The following is a 16,862-nucleotide window of genomic DNA, read 5'->3' as shown; positions in this document are numbered from 1 at the left end:
GTATCCCTACTACCTTTAAGATGTATACCGTTACATCATTATCCAGCACACAGTTCATTACAGTACCCAGTTCTGTGGATTGTAACCTTTGATGTAGAGATGATCTATAACTCAGCAGAAGAGCACATGCTTTGCAGATGCATGTTGCCAGGTTCAGTCCCTGGAATCTCCAGTTAAGTGGATGTTGGATAGCTGGACTGGGAGAGACCCTCTGCCTATTATAAGTCAGAGCAGACAGTACAGTGCTAAATGAACTGTGGTTTGCACTATAAAGCAAATACAGGTGATGCCTAGTTATCTGCAGGGGCTCCATTCTTGCAACCCCCGCCAATGCTGAAAACCGTGGATAATGAAATCTAAGGTTCAAGGCATCTTTAATTCTCCAAAGGAGACCATCTGGTCAGCATGTGGTCTCCCCAACCCTCAGAATGACTTCTAAGGCCTCCCAGAGGTCAGGCTGGCAGGAAGTCTGGTCTAGAGGGTAGAGCTACCATTAAGCCTGAAGATAATATTTGAAAGTTGCCAGTTCAAGATCACAGGAAGTTTCCATCAGCAGTGAGACCTCGAGAAGGCTGACAAGCTGAACTGAGCTCTTTGGGGTGAGAGACAAAGAAACTGGCTCTGAAGCTTTTTTCTGTGAGAGGGAAAGGCACTGTTTGTCAGTGTGGGAGGCAACTGCAGCCAGAACATTCACTGGACTGAGAAAAGATCCACCTGGAAGGTTGATCATTCTTGAAAGATAGAACTATTTGTTATTGTAAAAAGTCCCTCGGGGGTTTAGAGAAAGCCTGCCTGCATGAACCACCTTGAATAAAATCAAAGGAGCAATCCATTGACAAGAAAGGCCGTATATAAATACCAACTATTATTATTGGAAGTTTTACGGAAGGCATCCCGGAGACCTTAGAAGTAATTTGAGGGGTGGGGAGGCTGCATACATCCTCCCCAGCCCTCAGATTAGCCTCCAGAGGTGACTGGAGCAGGCTTCAGGTTGAGCCATGTGTGGTTCAGTGCGGGTCAGGGGACCCATGTGGAGCCAAATCCCAGATAGAAAATCTGCAGATAAGAAGGCTCAACATGTATGTGCTTATTTAGAGGCTCTCTCTTCAGGGTACCACAGGTCTTCCTGTTTTGCATCTCTGGTTGATCTCTTAATGCAGAGCTTCTCTTTTTATTCAGCTTCTTCTACCTTGCAAAGTAAAAGTTTTATCATATTCTCTTCTCATCAAAGCACAATCATATTAACTGCTATAGACTCTTTCCATCTTCCCACATAGTGATCACTGCCTAAAACATTTGAGCTACGCTTTTCCCTCAGCCTGCTGTGCATAAAGCCTACTCCTTCGACTGAAAATGAAAAATGAACAAATGTATGATTATGCATGTATTCATATTTTTGCCTTCTATTTAGGAAGGGAACAGTTGAGAAGACACATGATGCTAAATTGTGTGAATAAAGATAAATAGCAGTTCTTTGTCCTCATTATGTAAATCTTCGATAGCTATCTGGCAGCATACTGGAAACAAAGCAGAAATCGGTCCTTTAATGCCTTACATAACTGACATGCAGGATTTGTTGGAGGATGGTATAATGGCCAGATATGGCCATTGGTTGGCCATATTTGGTTGGGCTAAGCTGGCATGAAATGGCTACATGGGTTGGCTTGGATGTGAGAAACTTGGAGTTCAACCCTACCTGTTTGCTTCAGCCTCATATCTTTATAGTATGGGTTCTCTTTTCCCATACAGGTTGGGGTTGAGAAGGCACAGTTGGCAGTGGTTGATGCATCACTTTCCCCATAACTTCCCCTGCCAGGTTCCAGAATGGGGAAAAGCAACTGCTAAAAGGGGAATTGTGGGGAATCACCCTTAATTGTGGGGTTAAAGGGAGGTAAAATTTCCCCTCTTCCTGCCCTAAGTTTGTGTGTGTGTGTGTGTGTGTGTGTGTGTGTGTGTGTGTGTGTGTGTGTGTGTGTGTGTGTGTGTAGTTTGGTTTTGATTTTGTTTTCTGGTGCAGTCACAGAAAAAGCAGTGGACAAACTATAAAGACATGAGTTTGAAGTAGAATGTATAGTTCTTCCCTCAGCCACCAAAGCTGAGTAGCTTTGGGCAGGACCGTTTCTTCACCCTTTCTCGGAAGGTTGTCATGCTGCTAAATATGCTGCACTGAGTTGCTTAGAGAAGGGATGAGATACAAATGTAACAAGAAATAAATGGCACTGCTAATATCTAATGCAGAAACTAAACAGTTGAGAAAGTAGCACCATCATTAGCACAATCCTTGCATCATGCCTAGGTTATTCCTAAAACTGAGTGGTTGCTCTTAGACTGTAGTTGTTGAGGTGCTTTGTTGAATTGTCCAGTGCTAAAGGTAGGAAGTATCTAAACGTATCACTGTGGTGGTCCTATATAGCAGCAGTTAGATTCTGGTATGCTTTTAACTGGAGCTTTTAAGGTGCAATCCGCCCAGTGCACTTTACCGAGACAACTCTGTGAGCGCAATCCTATCCAACTCTCCAGCACCAATGCAGCCCCAACGTAAGGGAATAAATGTTGCCTTATCTTGAGGAGACCTCTGTGACTGCCCCTCCACTGCACAATGCAGCGCAGATGCACCAGCACTGGAAATTTGGATAGGATTGGTCCCTCAGTCAGTCAAGTGTTCTTACAGCCCAATTCTGCAGTTATAAGTCAGTGTTTTTCATGCAATCTTCATTAACAGTGTTTAAGCTGTTAAAATGGACCAGCTCATGACTAGAGGTGTTTGAAAAGGTGTTATTTACCTTTCTCAGAAGTAATCCCATGGTGTTCAGTAAGACTTCGACTGAAAACCTGTCTTTCTCTCCAGAAACACCTCAGAAAGTAGATTCTTAGGCATATGGAACTTGTGCGTAATGTGACACACCGTAGCACATCTGCCCATAGTAAGCTTTGAGTAATTCTTTCTCTTGGAAATGTTGAATAACTTGTATAATTGAGAAGGCTTAAATCTTCTACAGATCCTTATAAAACATCTTCAGCAGCAAGTTTCTGCATTGCAAAAAGATCAGGAAGCCCTTACAGTTTCACAAATGCGAGAAGAAATACTTCAAAAAGAGGTAAATGAAAATTCAGCATATTTTAAAACATAATAATTTAATTTTGGAAGTGTTAACAATAACATTTTATCTAATGTGGTGTGTGTGGTGTTTTATTATTCGCATCACATTGACACCAGTAATGTGAGATGAAAGCAACACATAAGTGAATGTAGTAACAGCCATTGTTGATATGATTTGTGCATGTATAAAAGACAATATCAAAACAGAGTACCTACTGGGTAATCTCCAATATCTCACATTTCAGATGGCAAAACTGCTAGAAGAACTCAGGGAGGCTAAAGAGAATCAGAGTCCTGAGATGAAAAACTTTGTGTGCCTAGACAGGAAGATCAAACAACTAGAAGCCAGATACGAACAGAGAGAACAAGAGCTTCAGCAGGTAAATAAAATGGGGAATTCTTTTCTGAAAAAGCCAGTATAAGTGGGCCCGAGTATTCATGGATCCATTATATGTGGGTCCCATAGATACCAGTGACCCATCTTAAAGATGTTTAGAAAGTGAAGAAAAAAGCCCCAAATAGCTTTCCCTACTTGTTGCACAGCAAAACTACTGCATTTTGAGGAGTCTAGGCAGTCTTCTGAGCTCCTTGCAGCCTCTTCCAGGTTGAATCACAATGCATTCTGGGCTGAGCCTAGGTGAAGAGAAGGGCCTCTGCACAACCTAGAAGAGTGTGTTGTGAAAGTAGTCTTAACATGTAGGTATAGTCAATTCATACATTGAATTCTAGAAAGTTTTACATCATCAGAATTATAGCTCATGAGTACTAAACTTGCGGAACAAAAATGGCTGATTTTGAAATGTGATATATGTCTACATGTAAAACGTCTTTATTCCTCTCCCAGGCGGTCTTTCACCCAAGTTGTAGTCTGCCACTAATGTATTTATTACAGGGAGATCTGAATTCTCTCAGTAGAAATATGCAATGGAATAATGGCTAGGTGGTTCTGCCTTCTAGCAGAGGGTTGGACTGGATGGCCTTCTGGTCCTTCCAACTCTTGTGATTTAAATATTAGTGTTCAGGTATTGCAAACAATCCATGCAGCACAGAAGTATTACATAGAATGAGTTGATAAATCTACTCCTTGATACGTTTTGGCTGAGCTACGACAAACATTCAAAATTAAGGACTGAGGGGCTTTAAAATCCTGTGACATGTTTCCTTTATGTGTCTTCTTCCTTTTGCTTTGCAGTACTGACCTTTATCTGGTTGTTGGTTTTTTTTAAGTCTCTTGTTATGTCTCTTGTTCTTATATCTTATTTGAAATATGTTTCTTGTTCTTATATCTTATTTGAAATACCGCAGATCCCCATCTATAAGTCGATCCCACAGATAAGTCAAGGGCAGGTTTTTGAGCCTACAATCATGGAATTTTCTATGACCCTTGGATAAGTCAGGGGTTAAACTTAGGAGGGTGTCTGACTATAGTTTTGTCTGATTTTACCCAAGGCCAGATCCTGAAAAATAACCTACCACTAATTGTTACCTAAGAACTATAGTCTCTAATTTGATTAAAAACATAGTAAAAGATCATAAGATACATTTAAAAAAAAAAAATTCTGGTCTTCATCACCTTTTTGTAAACACTATCAGAGTAAGTGCACTGTAAACAACATACCTGTAAAACAGTGGTTCCCAACCTGGTATTCATGTACTCCCAGGGACACTCAACAGGACCTTTAGGGGTACTTGAAAAAGAATGGAATAATGGCAAAAAAAAAGGCAGGTTGTGCCCCAGAATGCCTCGCAAGGCAGGAAGGGAGGTAGCTAGTTGGCTGTGAAAGCCCCACTAAAAGCTAGTTTTTGCTCATCAATTCATGTATGAACCAGTGATTGAAAACCAGCACAGTAAAAAAGCTGAAACATAATATGGAAAGTGATCAATCAACCAGAATTTCTCAGCACACTTCTGGTGCAAAACAGTGCAAAGGCAGAGTCTTCTGTTCTTCAAACAGATGAAAAGAGAAAATATGTGATGAATACATGAAGTCTGAGAGGAGATGAGGGCTTGTATTATTACAAACATTTTGCTAATATGAAGGGTACAGTTTATGGAAATGGGCTGCCAAGGACTATGCAAGTGAAAAAGGTTGGGAACCACTGCAGGAGAACCATGAATCAAATCCACCTTTAAGGTGTCTGGTGTGTTAAGTCAGAAGCTCTACATAAAACATACAACCCATAACACATAACTGAGAGTGTGCAATTCAGTTCACAGCAGAGAGATGAGATATTTGCAACCCTTTTTGCTCAGAAGCAGACCCACTGCTTTCCACTGGTGTTATTCTTAAATAATGATGCACTGAATTGTAGCCTGGGAAGGAGGGTCCCATCCTGGTGTTGAAAAAAACAGACCTGCTTTGCAAGTATTTGCAAAGCAGAACCAGGCTGCAGCAGAAGGAAGGAGAATAAAAGGTTTGTCAGGTTTTTGGCATCCCAGGATTGAGATTATTATTAGCAGGCAGATGTGGCAGGAGGCCCAGATATCTGGGGCTGGTGTGAAGCAATTGGCAAAGCAGCACAGCTGATGCAATCAACTGCACCTGTTGCAGGTGGGAGTCATGTGACTTGGGAAGAGATTAGTGCTGAGTCACGTAGGTTATGGAGGAATGGTGTAATGCACCACTGGACAGCCAGTCAGAGTGGGTCACAAGACTGTCTTGTGGCTATGAGGTCGCCCTACTCTGATTGGCTGGCCCCGTTATATATGGGGGCAAGCACAGACTCCAGGTGTGGGTTGTTGTGGTGGAGTTTCTGTGTGTCATGCTGCTGGTTTGTGTACTGATTTGGACTGCCTTATCGTGACTGTGACCTACCGTATGACTGACTACTCTTCTGCCTGCTCCTTTTACCAATACAAGCTTCTGCAACCAACAAGCCTGTGTCTGCTTCTTTGCCTCTGTTTGGGATCACCTGCTTCTTTTGCTGTCTCCCTACGCTCCCATGCCACTCTGCTATTGGGAAAGGGCTATCCTCCCCTGCTGACCTGACAAGGTTACCTTTGGCTGGAATTTCCCAGGAAAGTAACTATAGAAACAAATTATATCAGCATCTCTTCTATGAGCGGTGCCTGCCTGCTGCTTGAGAAAGAAACTGAAACTTTTCAGAGCTGAAAGGCTCTGCCCTCTGATTGACCCGGAGAAAAGGCGAAGTGATAATTTAAGCTTGATTACTTGGCAAAAATTTTACATACTATAGGCGAGTATCTACGGTAGTTCAGCCTCCTGATCACTAGAATGCAACAATAAATTCTATTTTGAAGTGTGAGTTGCTGCAAGTTTGTTAATAAATGTTTGTATCCCTGTATGTGCACATGCGTAAGTGTTATTGAGCTTTCTTCACACTTGAGATATTTTTAGGATTAGTTATTTTTCTGGGACAAAACCTTCATCTAGCACATTTTGATAAAGTCTGTGATAGGAACCAGTGCTGTTTCTTGCTGCTGCTTAATTCATTGCAGCAAAGACAGGTTTCCACATTTCCTGTGCCAGTTGACCATGCCAATGGACTCCCCCAGCTCCCTCTATATGCGCCCTTCACGAAATTCATATTTTGTGTGGGTTTATCTGTGGAGGGTTTCTTCTCCAAAAAAATTTGTAAGACAAGCATGGAAAAATATTTTTCCTAAATGTCCTGATAATTGTCAGCTTTCAAAATGTATTTTGTAGTTCAGTAAACTTGTGCCTAGAAACCAATATACTCTTTTGCTGCACAGGTGATACAGCAAACACAGCAAATAGCAGAAGTGGAACAATTTCAGGAAACCGAGAAATGGAGGAAGCTTGCACTGCTGAAGAATCAAGAGCTGGAGAAATTTCGCATAGAACTAGATTCAATGTTGGATGTACTACGCCAGCTGCAGAAACAAGGTGTTATTATTCCAGTAGGGGGCTTGAACATTCCGAAAAGTTACTGGAAGATCTAAAGCACACAAGTTCTTAAGAGAACCAGGGTTGTAATAAAAATAGATTTAAGCAGAATATATTCTTTAATTGCTTATTTCATAACATTGGGTCCAGAATTTACTGAATAATCACCCAAATGTTTCCTTATACAGTAACTTTACATCTCAATTGTTTTATTTATAAATGTTTGTTTAGATATTAAATACTAAACCAGAGAGTGTTGAACCTGTTTTCTTTCACAGATAGAAGTCTATTCGTACAAGATTTTCCAGAAGCATTGATAACCAGCTCTGTTCAGCTCATAGACAGAACATAATGCTCACAGGCACCTATCTTCGGACACAAGTCTATCCAACTTTCCAGTGCTGGTGCAGCTCTGAGTTAAGGAACAAATGTTCCTTTACTTGAGTTGGCATCTGTGACTGCTCTTCCCCCAATGCAGTGCACAACCCATTGGCGTAGCTACATTGGGGCTGGAAAGTTGGATAGGATTGGGCCTTTAATTTCTTAGGTCCGTCTTCATTTATTTCCCTGAACCAACTTCCCAGTATGAACCATATTTCCCAGTATGAAAAGCCATATTTCCCAGTATGGTTCCCAGAACCATATTTCCCAGTATGGAAAGCCACCCCAGCTATAAATCTCAAGAGTGAAGCTTTTCCAGTAAACCAAATGCACTCAGTCTTGTATACTAGTTATGTCATACTAGATTCCTATCTGTTGAAATGCCAGAATTCAAAGCTATATAGAAATATGCTGTGCTAAACCAACTTGGAACAAAAGTCGCTGGTGGCGGGAGGGGTGGAGACTAACAGCTCACTCCTCTCCACACTTTCCTTGGAGTAAGCCCCATTGACTCTAATGGGACTTACTTCTGAGTAGATATGCATAGGATTGGGCTGTTAGGCAAGTAAGTTATCTTTCCTTTTAAGTTATGTGGTACACAACCATGTTAAAATCCAGATTTTGCTTATCTGTGAGACATACATTTAGATTGTGAGCCCTTTTGGGGCAGGGAGCCATTTAGTTATTTGATTTTTCTCTGTAAACCGCTTTGTGAACTTTTAGTTGAAAAGCAGTATATAAAAACTGTTAATAATAATAATAATAATACTGTCTCTGACTTTTCAAGCTCACACTATCCCTTCTAGATTTCGTGGATGGTTTTTGTAAAATAACCAGATAATCCCTTTTGAATTGTTGGTTAAGAATTTGATCTGCACTTGATTCTTTCTTTCTTTGATTAGGGCTGTCTCCTTTTATTTATTCCGCCCCCCCCCCCCACAGCTTTCCTTATTCTGATACCAGATTTGTTGGCCTTGGTAACTAGTTTGGTCATATCCTGCCATTTTAGCCTTGTTTAGCTTCAAAACCAGCTTCTCCCTTCTTCAACTCTTTTTTCAGTCTTACTTCATCGTCCCCTATATTTTCCCCTCTGCAACATTTGTTCATTGTCTTCTTTAGTCACTTTTTACCAAAATTGTCCATTCTCCAGGTTTCTTGGTATCATTTCTCCTTGTGAAATTACTGTGTGAAATTTGTTTGTCACAATCTATTCCTTCTGCTCATCAATTTGTTTTAAAAAACCCTTTATAGGACTAGTGTTAAGCATTTCATGAGGCAACCTTTTGTTGTAGACTAATCACAATACCTCTCTCATAACTCTCCATTCCTTTGTTATGCCTCTAGCAGTAAACCTACATAGGTGTGCTGAGAAGTAAATCCAACTGTGCTCCATGGGACTTGCTTGCAGGAATGCATGCATAGAATTGCAGTCTAGGAGACAGAAGATAAATGGGCCTTCTATTCCTTGTTCTCACTGAATGGGAGCACCTCCTTGCAGTTGTTTGGTAGCAGAGAGACTGGTTATCTAGATTTCTACAAGATCTTATTCCAAGTAATCCTGGTTCAAAGTTAGAGCTGTTTTTCCTTATTTCTGGCAACCAATAGGTGTGCGTGTGTAAAAAAAATCACTGCTTACTTGGTGCTAGAGCCAAATAGGAATGTGGGGAACACGGCTTCTTCATTCTCTTCTTGCTCTGCTTGTAAGTTACTAGAGATCTGCCTGGCTGCTGTTGAAGAAATTAACCTAGACTATTAGACGTTGAAGTGAATGGTGGGTACATTTATGAGTACAATGTGTATTCACAGTGTCTCCTTTAACATGTGAGAGCCTTATTAGTCTCTTTTTATCATGGATATATACTGAGGGAGAACCACAGCAGATGTCCAGTTCCTGCTGCAGTAAGCACATATGAGCTTGCACACTCATTCACTCTTAACTTTCACTGTCACATACAGAGCCCTTACATACCAGGAATGGTTGGGTATACACGGGTATATAGCTGTGAATTCATGTACTATTTATTTTACAATGCAAGCCACATTGTGAGCTTTTCTTGTTGAAAAATGGTACATAAGTATTTTAAATATGGAGCATTACCGTAAAACTCTGAAATGGAGATATTACCATTTGGCACTATACCACAAGAACACTTAACTGGCTTAACAGATTTATGTATGTCAAACACTCTCTTGTTTGGCAGGAGACTTTCACTTATACACAACTTCACATGATATCTACCTCATTCCAACATGTTTTCTAATCACCTTCCTATTTAACAGTAAAAATAAAAGCAAGATGACCGTGGTATAGAAGCTTTTGGGTCTTAAACACTGAAAAAAAAAATCTTATGTGCCAAAGAAGTCATATCATGAATCACCTGTAGTTCTCTATCCATAGATGAAAGACAGGATGGGACCTGAACAGCTGTTTTGGGTCTATATTAAAGGGTGAAATGCTACTACAGGATGAATCCCTGCTAAATGTCAGAAATAGTTTACTCAAGTGTTTTCAGTCAAGAATCTGGTGGGAGGTTTGGCTAACTGGTTTATTCTCTAAAATAATAGGTGGCTCTGAAATCAGGAGGTCATCTTCACCAAGGGAAGAGTTCTGGTCAGTGTGCACAAAGTTCGGGATGTTGAATTTTGTGTGGCAAGTCTGCTCCTCCTCCAGTCTCACACGGTTCTGAACTATTTCCTGGAAGTGGATATTACTTTCCAGAACTGGTGCTCTGTGGCACTGTTTTGCCCTGTTGATATTCTCAAATTCATGGATGTAGCAGTGGAACAGCAACCTGGATTCTTCAGCTGCTTGTTGAGAAAAGGTCCTGTCAGAATCCAGTGGCCTTCCAAAGTCAGCCACAAAGTTGTTTGTGCAGAATCTTTTATCAGAAGGATCTGTATTTCTAGAAGGCAAAGAAAGAAGCACTATGGGTAACAAATTAGGCACAATAGGGTTCAGGAATAGTGTGAGAAACAAGATGGCAACACTGCAGTTTCACTTATCCTCACCATTATGGACACATCCAGAATGTTAGCTTGCCTAAGACATGCCTGCCCATGTTTGAGTCTGAATTATTGTAGATCTGCAATTTCAGTGCTTGGGGGTGGGGAGCAGTCACAAACATCTGCCTTGTTTGGATGCACCAACACTCTGTCCATCATCAGCATCCTGAAAGACTGGTTTCCGTATCTTTATCAATATAGTTCCTGTTCTGTCAAGCAGGTGTGGGCGGACTTCTGGCTTACAGGGTCTGCTTTTGTGTGTTTTACTGGAATACTGAGGTTCACCAACCAGGAACAGTGCAAAATGGTGATTCAGTGAAACCAGTCTCCTACTGCATCCTGCAAGTCGTACTGTGAACATACGAGTATATATAAGTTCAAATCTACATTTTAGTTACTACAGTTAGGGGCTTAGAATTTAAAACATGGGGCAGCCTTATTGTTAAAGAAATGGGGTTAGAAACCCCTGCTAATCTGAATATCATTCAGTGATTTATCAGTAAATTCCAATATACCTTTTTTCTATTGCCTATTTAGTCTATAGATAACTCGCAATCCAAAGAACCACATAACAAAATACAATAAACAGTTCCACCTGTCCAAGAGGACTTTGGCTTGTGTTTCACAATCAATAGTACCATGTGTCAAATGTCTGTGTCATGTGTACCATGTGTCAAATAATCTGTGTCAAATGCCTTCTGAAAGTCCAGATATATAAAGTCCACGGGTTCTCCCACATGTCTGTTGACCTTTTCAAAGAATTCTAAAAGACTCGTGAGGCAAGACTTACCCTTACAGAAGCCATGCTGATTCTCCGCCAGCAAGGCTTGTTCGTCTTTGTGTTTTAAGATTTTATCTTTGATAAGGCATTCCACCATCTTACTTGGAACAGACATTAGGATGATTGGCCTATAATTACCCGGATCCACCCTCCTTCCCTTTTCAAAGATTGGTGTGACATTTGCTATCCTCCAGTCTTCTGGCACCATGGCTGTTTTAAGGGACAAGTTGCATATTTTAGTCAAGAGATCAGCAACCATTCTTCAATTCCTTAATAACTCCTGGGTGGATGCCATCAGGGCCTGGTGACTTACTGATCTTTAATTTGTCAATTAGGTCTGAAACATCTCTTTTAACCTCTATCTGACTTAATTCCTCAATCAGGAGGGGCCATCTGGGCAGCGGTGAAGACAGATGCAAAGAACTTATTTAATTTCTCTGCCATCTCTAAGTCTCCTTTTATCTCCCCTTTCCCTCCCTCACCATCCAGAGGGCCAACCGCTTCTCTGGCAGGTTTCCTGCTTCTAACATATTTGAAGAAGCTTTTATTATGCCCCTTAATGTTGCTGGCCATGCGTCCCTCATAGTCTCTCTTGGCCTCCCGTATCACCGTCTTACATTTCTTTTGCCACAGTTTATGTTCCTTTTTATTCTCCTCATTAGGGCAAGACTTCCATTTCTGGAAGGAAGCTTTCTTGCCCTTTACGGCCTCTCTAACTTGGCTCGTTAGCCATGCAGGCACCGTCCTGGACTTAGTCCCACAATATCGCCTTTGAGAACAAATGAATTGCTACCAAAGTATTGATGGTTCATTGCATAGAGGCCTCCTGCAATATGGCAGAAGTACTTACTCTTGATGTGGTGCTCCTGTCTTTGTCAACAAGGTCAGTACAAAGAACATAAAAATTACAAAGACTGCAAGGCCAACCCAAAAACCAATCACAATGGAATCTGGAAAAGAAGGGAAAAGAAATAGGGAGGATAAACTGTTGACATGGAGTAAAAAGGAGAGTAATGCTGTATTTTAAAGGATGACAATATTTTGAGCATTGGCCAAAACCAACTGGCTGCATCCCAATATGCAATGTAGTGGAAATTTTGGTGTGATTTTCATCTCTATGGCTCAGTTCTGTCAATCCCTAATTGCTGGACCTGCATGAATAGTAGCCAGCCCACCCAGCAAGGATCTTCTGGACAGTGCGATCTTATGCATGGTTACTCAGAAGTCAATGGGAATTATTCTCCAGTAAGTGTGCACCAGATTGAAGCCTTCTGGATTTAGGGCCCTCATAAGCAGAAGTTGCTGAAAGTCGGGAAGAACACTCTGCACTGAGCAACTAGAGGCACATGTGTAGTAATTCCAAACATTACTGGCCATGTTAGACTTTCCCAGTTATTTGTTTGGCAGGAAAAAATGTGTGTGTACTGTCTGCTGCTGCATATAGAGACCTCTGACCCAGAACCAGGGTTTCAGGTTTTTAATAACAGCATCAAATATATGTCAACTTTCAGTCCAAATGAATAGAGGAAAGAAGCCCTGCGAGTAAGCACTGCAAGCTATGCCTGCTCCTAACCCATGAAAACAACCTCTCTGTTCTCTACAATGAGTGGTGTTCCTATTCCAGTGTGCCTATGGATAAAATTAAAAGCAGTGTGTAAAGCAAACTCAAATAATGCACAGAAATAAGATATTAAATCTTCTCCTGGCTCTATAATTTTCAGACAGTAAAAAGAATGATTACAGCAGGGCACAGTTAAGTGGCCTCTCATTAAGGCTGATTGCAGTTTCATTATGTGCCAATCCCAGATGAGGTTTTATACACTCCTTCAGCAACTAAATTCCCTTTTGAAAGTTGAACATTTCATCCAAAGCATCCCTGCAAGAATTCTGGCTGCTAGTCAGAAGAGCAGCTCCAATCCCTGAAAATTCAAACAGTGGCCATTGGTCTGCCCATTCACCCAGTGCAGACAGGTGTAATATAAAAACAAGGCACACAGCACATCCTTCAGGCACACGGTGAGTTTCATCTCCCAACTGAAATGGCAGGCATGCAGGCCAGTGAGTTATTGGCCCTGAAGACACTATTGTCCGCCTCACAAACTTCACGTAAACTACTTTTTTTTTCTTTTTTTGAGGATGTGTCACATTAATGTTCAGCCATTTATGTGGTCATTTGTCCCCTTCTTTGTTTTTAAAGCTATCTTTTTCTAAGGGCAGAAATGCTCCAGAGAAAGAAGCGGAAAGGTTTCTTGGTGTATCTAAAAAATTAGATACAATTTGATTGAGCGCAGTAAAAGTGATTCCACTCCAGCCTCCCTGCCAGGGACCTTCACCAGGTATCAGCTATTCCATTTGCCATTCATGCCATGCCAAGTTTTGTCACCTTCTGGCAAGCATTAGAAGTCCCAGCATTCCTTCCAGCCTTAGAACTGATTGGGGGAGAATCAGCCTCAGCCTCTTGGCTGTGCTGTGGAGGAGCCTGAAAGGCCGTTTTTCTCTGCCCGCCCACCCTATTCAGCTCCAAGTGCAGAAAAGGGCTGGGGCTTGTTTTTGTGCTACAGAAGTAAGTGCAGTTTCAGGAACTTTTCCCACCCCCCTCTCCTGCTGCAAGATTTGAGCCAAGGTGGGTGGAAATCAGGATTATCCCTGACCTTGCGTTGTGCCTCTGAAATGCTGTGTAAGACTGGGAACAAGATCCCATTCTTTTAAAAAGGAGTGGATCCTGATGACCACACATTTTGGCTGGTGACCAAACTAACCAACTGTGTGGGCTCCTGCTATATTACTCGTATTTTCAGAGGGCCCAGGTGCTCCAGCTGGGCCAGGATCTTTCATCCATCTCCAGTCTTCAACCCCCTCCAAAGGCAAGGAAAAAGGAACAGTCAACCTGTGTCCCAGCAGTTGGGCCTCAGAGTTCCTTTTTTTCCTGGGAGGGAATCACCCAATTCCTCTTCCTCCCAAGCGAGTAGCATCTCTAGACTACCCAGCCTTCCTTGGTCCAGAAAGCTTCCTGATGCCCTTAGCCTCCTGCCAGCTTTCCTCAACACTGGCCTCATCACAGGGCTTGAAAGCCATATTGATATCTTGCACAGATGCCATTCCTGTCTTCCTCACCCAGGGGTGGGCCAGAACAAGCATCTTTGTTGCTGTGGCAATGGAGGCAATGATCCGCACGTTCTCAATCTTGATGGGCTTTCACCCATAAAATAGTTCACTGAATATCTATATAAAATTACCCAGGGAATAGACTGCCTGTTTTCTCCCTCTCTGAGAATCATTACTGTCTCATACTCACAAAGCAAAGAGTGTCATTTCTATTGTTTATATTCTGCCTCAAGTGATTACTAAAGCTGGGGGAAAATTAGCCAACCAGCTTGGTCAAATGTTATCTAACAGACCAATGTATCTGTTCCCTCCCTTCACTGCATAGGAGCATATAATATTCCCTTTCCTCTATCCCATTTGTCAATGAAAGTACCAGCATCACAGTGCTTAGGAAGAACTCATCAGCCAGTAGTAGACATTGTGTGACAAAACATACTCCCGGTTTGCCACCTAATGTGAGGTGGAGAGGCATTTGAAGGGAAGAAGCAGTGTGCTGGGGGGGGGGGGGGAGGCTGAATGCTTTCTCTGACCACTGCTTTCTTCCCACAACTCATCCTCCCCAATCACTTTCCCCACAGCTTTCCCCCCCAGCTGGGAACCAGAATCTAGTAGCACCACTATTGCATTACTTCCACCTTAAATCTGGCCACATTTGAACCAGGACAGAATTTATTATCTCAAATTGTACATATAAATAACTAAAGCTACATTTTGGAAAATGATGCAATAAAAACTAATAAAGCACACATGTATGTGCATGAACAGGCAAGAGAAAGGAGCAATTCCCTAAGGGAAGTTTCTTGCAAGTATAGTTAAAATAAAGTAAGTTTTGACATTTCACGTAACTAAAACAGAGAACTCCCAATAAGACTTACACTTGTGAGCCTTGAGGCCTTCAAATGAAACTGGCTCAAATTCATAATATTCGTATTCCCAAGTGTAATCAGAATGAGATAAAGCATGTTGAGATGTTCTATTGGAAATAAATCTAGGTCCAGCCATCTTCAACCTATATAGGTATAGAAACATGAAGACAAGGGGCATTAGCTGGAAGAAAAAAGCCAAATCATTTTGCTATTTGTTTACATATACAGGGTATTTCTATCTCATTTTAACCCATACAGGGTGCAATCCTAAGCCCCTATGTCAGTGCTGGAAAGCACTGGCATAACGGTGCCAATGGGACATGTGCTGCATCGTGCAGTTGGGTGGCACTCACGGAGGCCTCCTCAAAGTAAGGGAATGTTTGTCGCCTTACCCCAGAGTTGCATTGCCCTTACGTCACTGCTGGAAAGCACTGACATCAGGGGTTAGGATTGCGCCCCTAGTTCCACAAATCAGCTCACAACAAGAAGTAAACAAAACAGATTAATAGCCCAATCCAACAGGAGTGATGGCAGAACTGCCATATGACAGTCACAAAAGGCATTCAGACAGATGCAAAGGGGTGCACTGCCACTGCACCAGTGGGAAGGCTGAAGCCCTCGCACATGTGCCAGAGCAGCAAAAACTCAGCAACACAGATGAGGTGATGGGGGAGGCAGGACAGGGTGGGGGAGTGACAGGGGCAAGGGGAGGGCGGAATGGGCAGCCCCCAAATCCTAGTCCCCTTCTCTGACTCAATCCTGCAGTGTGGTTCAGGAAATAAAGGGGAGGAATGAAATAGAAACTAAGTGGCAGATAAAGAGGTCTCAGGTGTAATGACTGCACATTACACTGGCCCTCAATGGTCCTTGCAGGAGGTGTGATCCTTAGGAACAAATAGAAACTTTCACCACACAATCTCTCATTTTCAGACCATTGAAGACGGAGGATGTGCTGTGCCAGGACTCCATGCCCACCAGGCCACCCTCACCAGACTTCCACACAAAGGGAACACCTCTAGGGTTCTCTGTCCGCGGTGATAGGAGCCTCTGATACTTCAGAAGATATATGTGAACAACCATGAATTGAAAGTAAAATTTTTCTTACGAAATCTTAACCAACCTCTGCTTCTGGTGTATGTTTTATTGACAGCAACTAGCCTGGGTGGTTTACTTTACCATAGGGAAGAGGTGCTTCTGCTGATTGCTCTGCTCCCCCGGCCCTTTCCCAGCACAATTCATACAAAATCAGTGGAAGAATGAAAAAATTATAAGCACAAGAAGATGGAGCGGATCTCCACTGAAATCAATGCAAATCCAAAATGAATGAAAGGAAAATAAATCAAATTGTTTTTTAAATTAAACAAGTGAAAATGAATGTAAACAAAAATGAGTGCAAACAAAAACAAACAAAACAAAAATGATGGGTTTTTTTGTCCATACCTGTTCACACGAAAGCAGAAGCAACACCTTGCAGCTGCCATTGCTACTTACTTCAACCTCCTTTGGGTCACCCCTTTGAGGGTGAGCAAGCAAAATCCAGGAGGAGAGGCAGAGCCGGGGGGCTCTCGGCAATGGGCCCCCTGCTGGGAAGTTGACATTAGGGGGTACTTAACACCAGCCCTGTCCCATCCCATGAGCCATTTTGCACATAATTTCACACTTTTTGTTGAAAAGCAGTATATAAATACTAATACGAATAATAGTAAAGCAAAGTTTGCCATCAACCATACACTTGGTACAGAGCTGCAACCAAGCCC

The 16,862-nt window shown here is 42.0% G+C and overlaps 2 protein-coding genes across 2 annotated transcripts in view; one reads left to right on the top strand and one right to left on the bottom strand.

The window, feature by feature from the left end:
* CEP162 (centrosomal protein 162) overlaps positions 1–8,055 on the top strand; it is a 59,266-nt gene extending 51,211 nt beyond the window's left edge. The window contains exons 27-29 of the mRNA XM_066612487.1: positions 3,000–3,098; positions 3,346–3,480; positions 6,816–8,055. Coding sequence (XP_066468584.1) covers positions 3,000–3,098; positions 3,346–3,480; positions 6,816–7,025 — 444 coding nt within the window. The 3' untranslated portion in view covers positions 7,026–8,055. The remainder of the gene's footprint in view (positions 1–2,999; positions 3,099–3,345; positions 3,481–6,815) is intronic.
* Positions 8,056–9,401: 1,346 nt separating this feature from the next.
* MRAP2 (melanocortin 2 receptor accessory protein 2) lies at positions 9,402–15,241 on the bottom strand. The gene is made up of 3 exons (XM_066609875.1): positions 15,115–15,241; positions 11,985–12,084; positions 9,402–10,253 (listed from the first exon to the last, which is right to left on the bottom strand). The coding sequence occupies exons 1-3, from the start codon at positions 15,239–15,241 to the stop codon at positions 9,860–9,862; spliced, it is 621 nt and encodes a 206-aa protein (XP_066465972.1). The 3' UTR covers positions 9,402–9,859.
* Between the last annotated feature and the right edge of the window lie 1,621 nt (positions 15,242–16,862).

The sequence above is a fragment of the Tiliqua scincoides genome, chromosome 1 (genome assembly GCF_035046505.1).
Source record: "Tiliqua scincoides isolate rTilSci1 chromosome 1, rTilSci1.hap2, whole genome shotgun sequence".
Lineage (NCBI taxonomy): Eukaryota > Metazoa > Chordata > Lepidosauria > Squamata > Scincidae > Tiliqua > Tiliqua scincoides.
This window is presented reverse-complemented; position numbering and strand designations above follow the sequence as displayed.

Coding starts and splice junctions, on each gene's coding strand:
- MRAP2 (XM_066609875.1), bottom strand. CDS start 15,241: ATGGCTGGACCTAGATTTATTTCCAATAGAACATCTCAACATGCTTTA. Junction 12,085..15,114: donor AGGCCTCAAGGCTCACAAGT/GTAAGTCTTATT, acceptor CTTCTTTTCCAG/ATTCCATTGTGATTGGTTTT. Junction 10,254..11,984: donor ACAGGAGCACCACATCAAGA/GTAAGTACTTCT, acceptor TTTGCCTTCTAG/AAATACAGATCCTTCTGATA.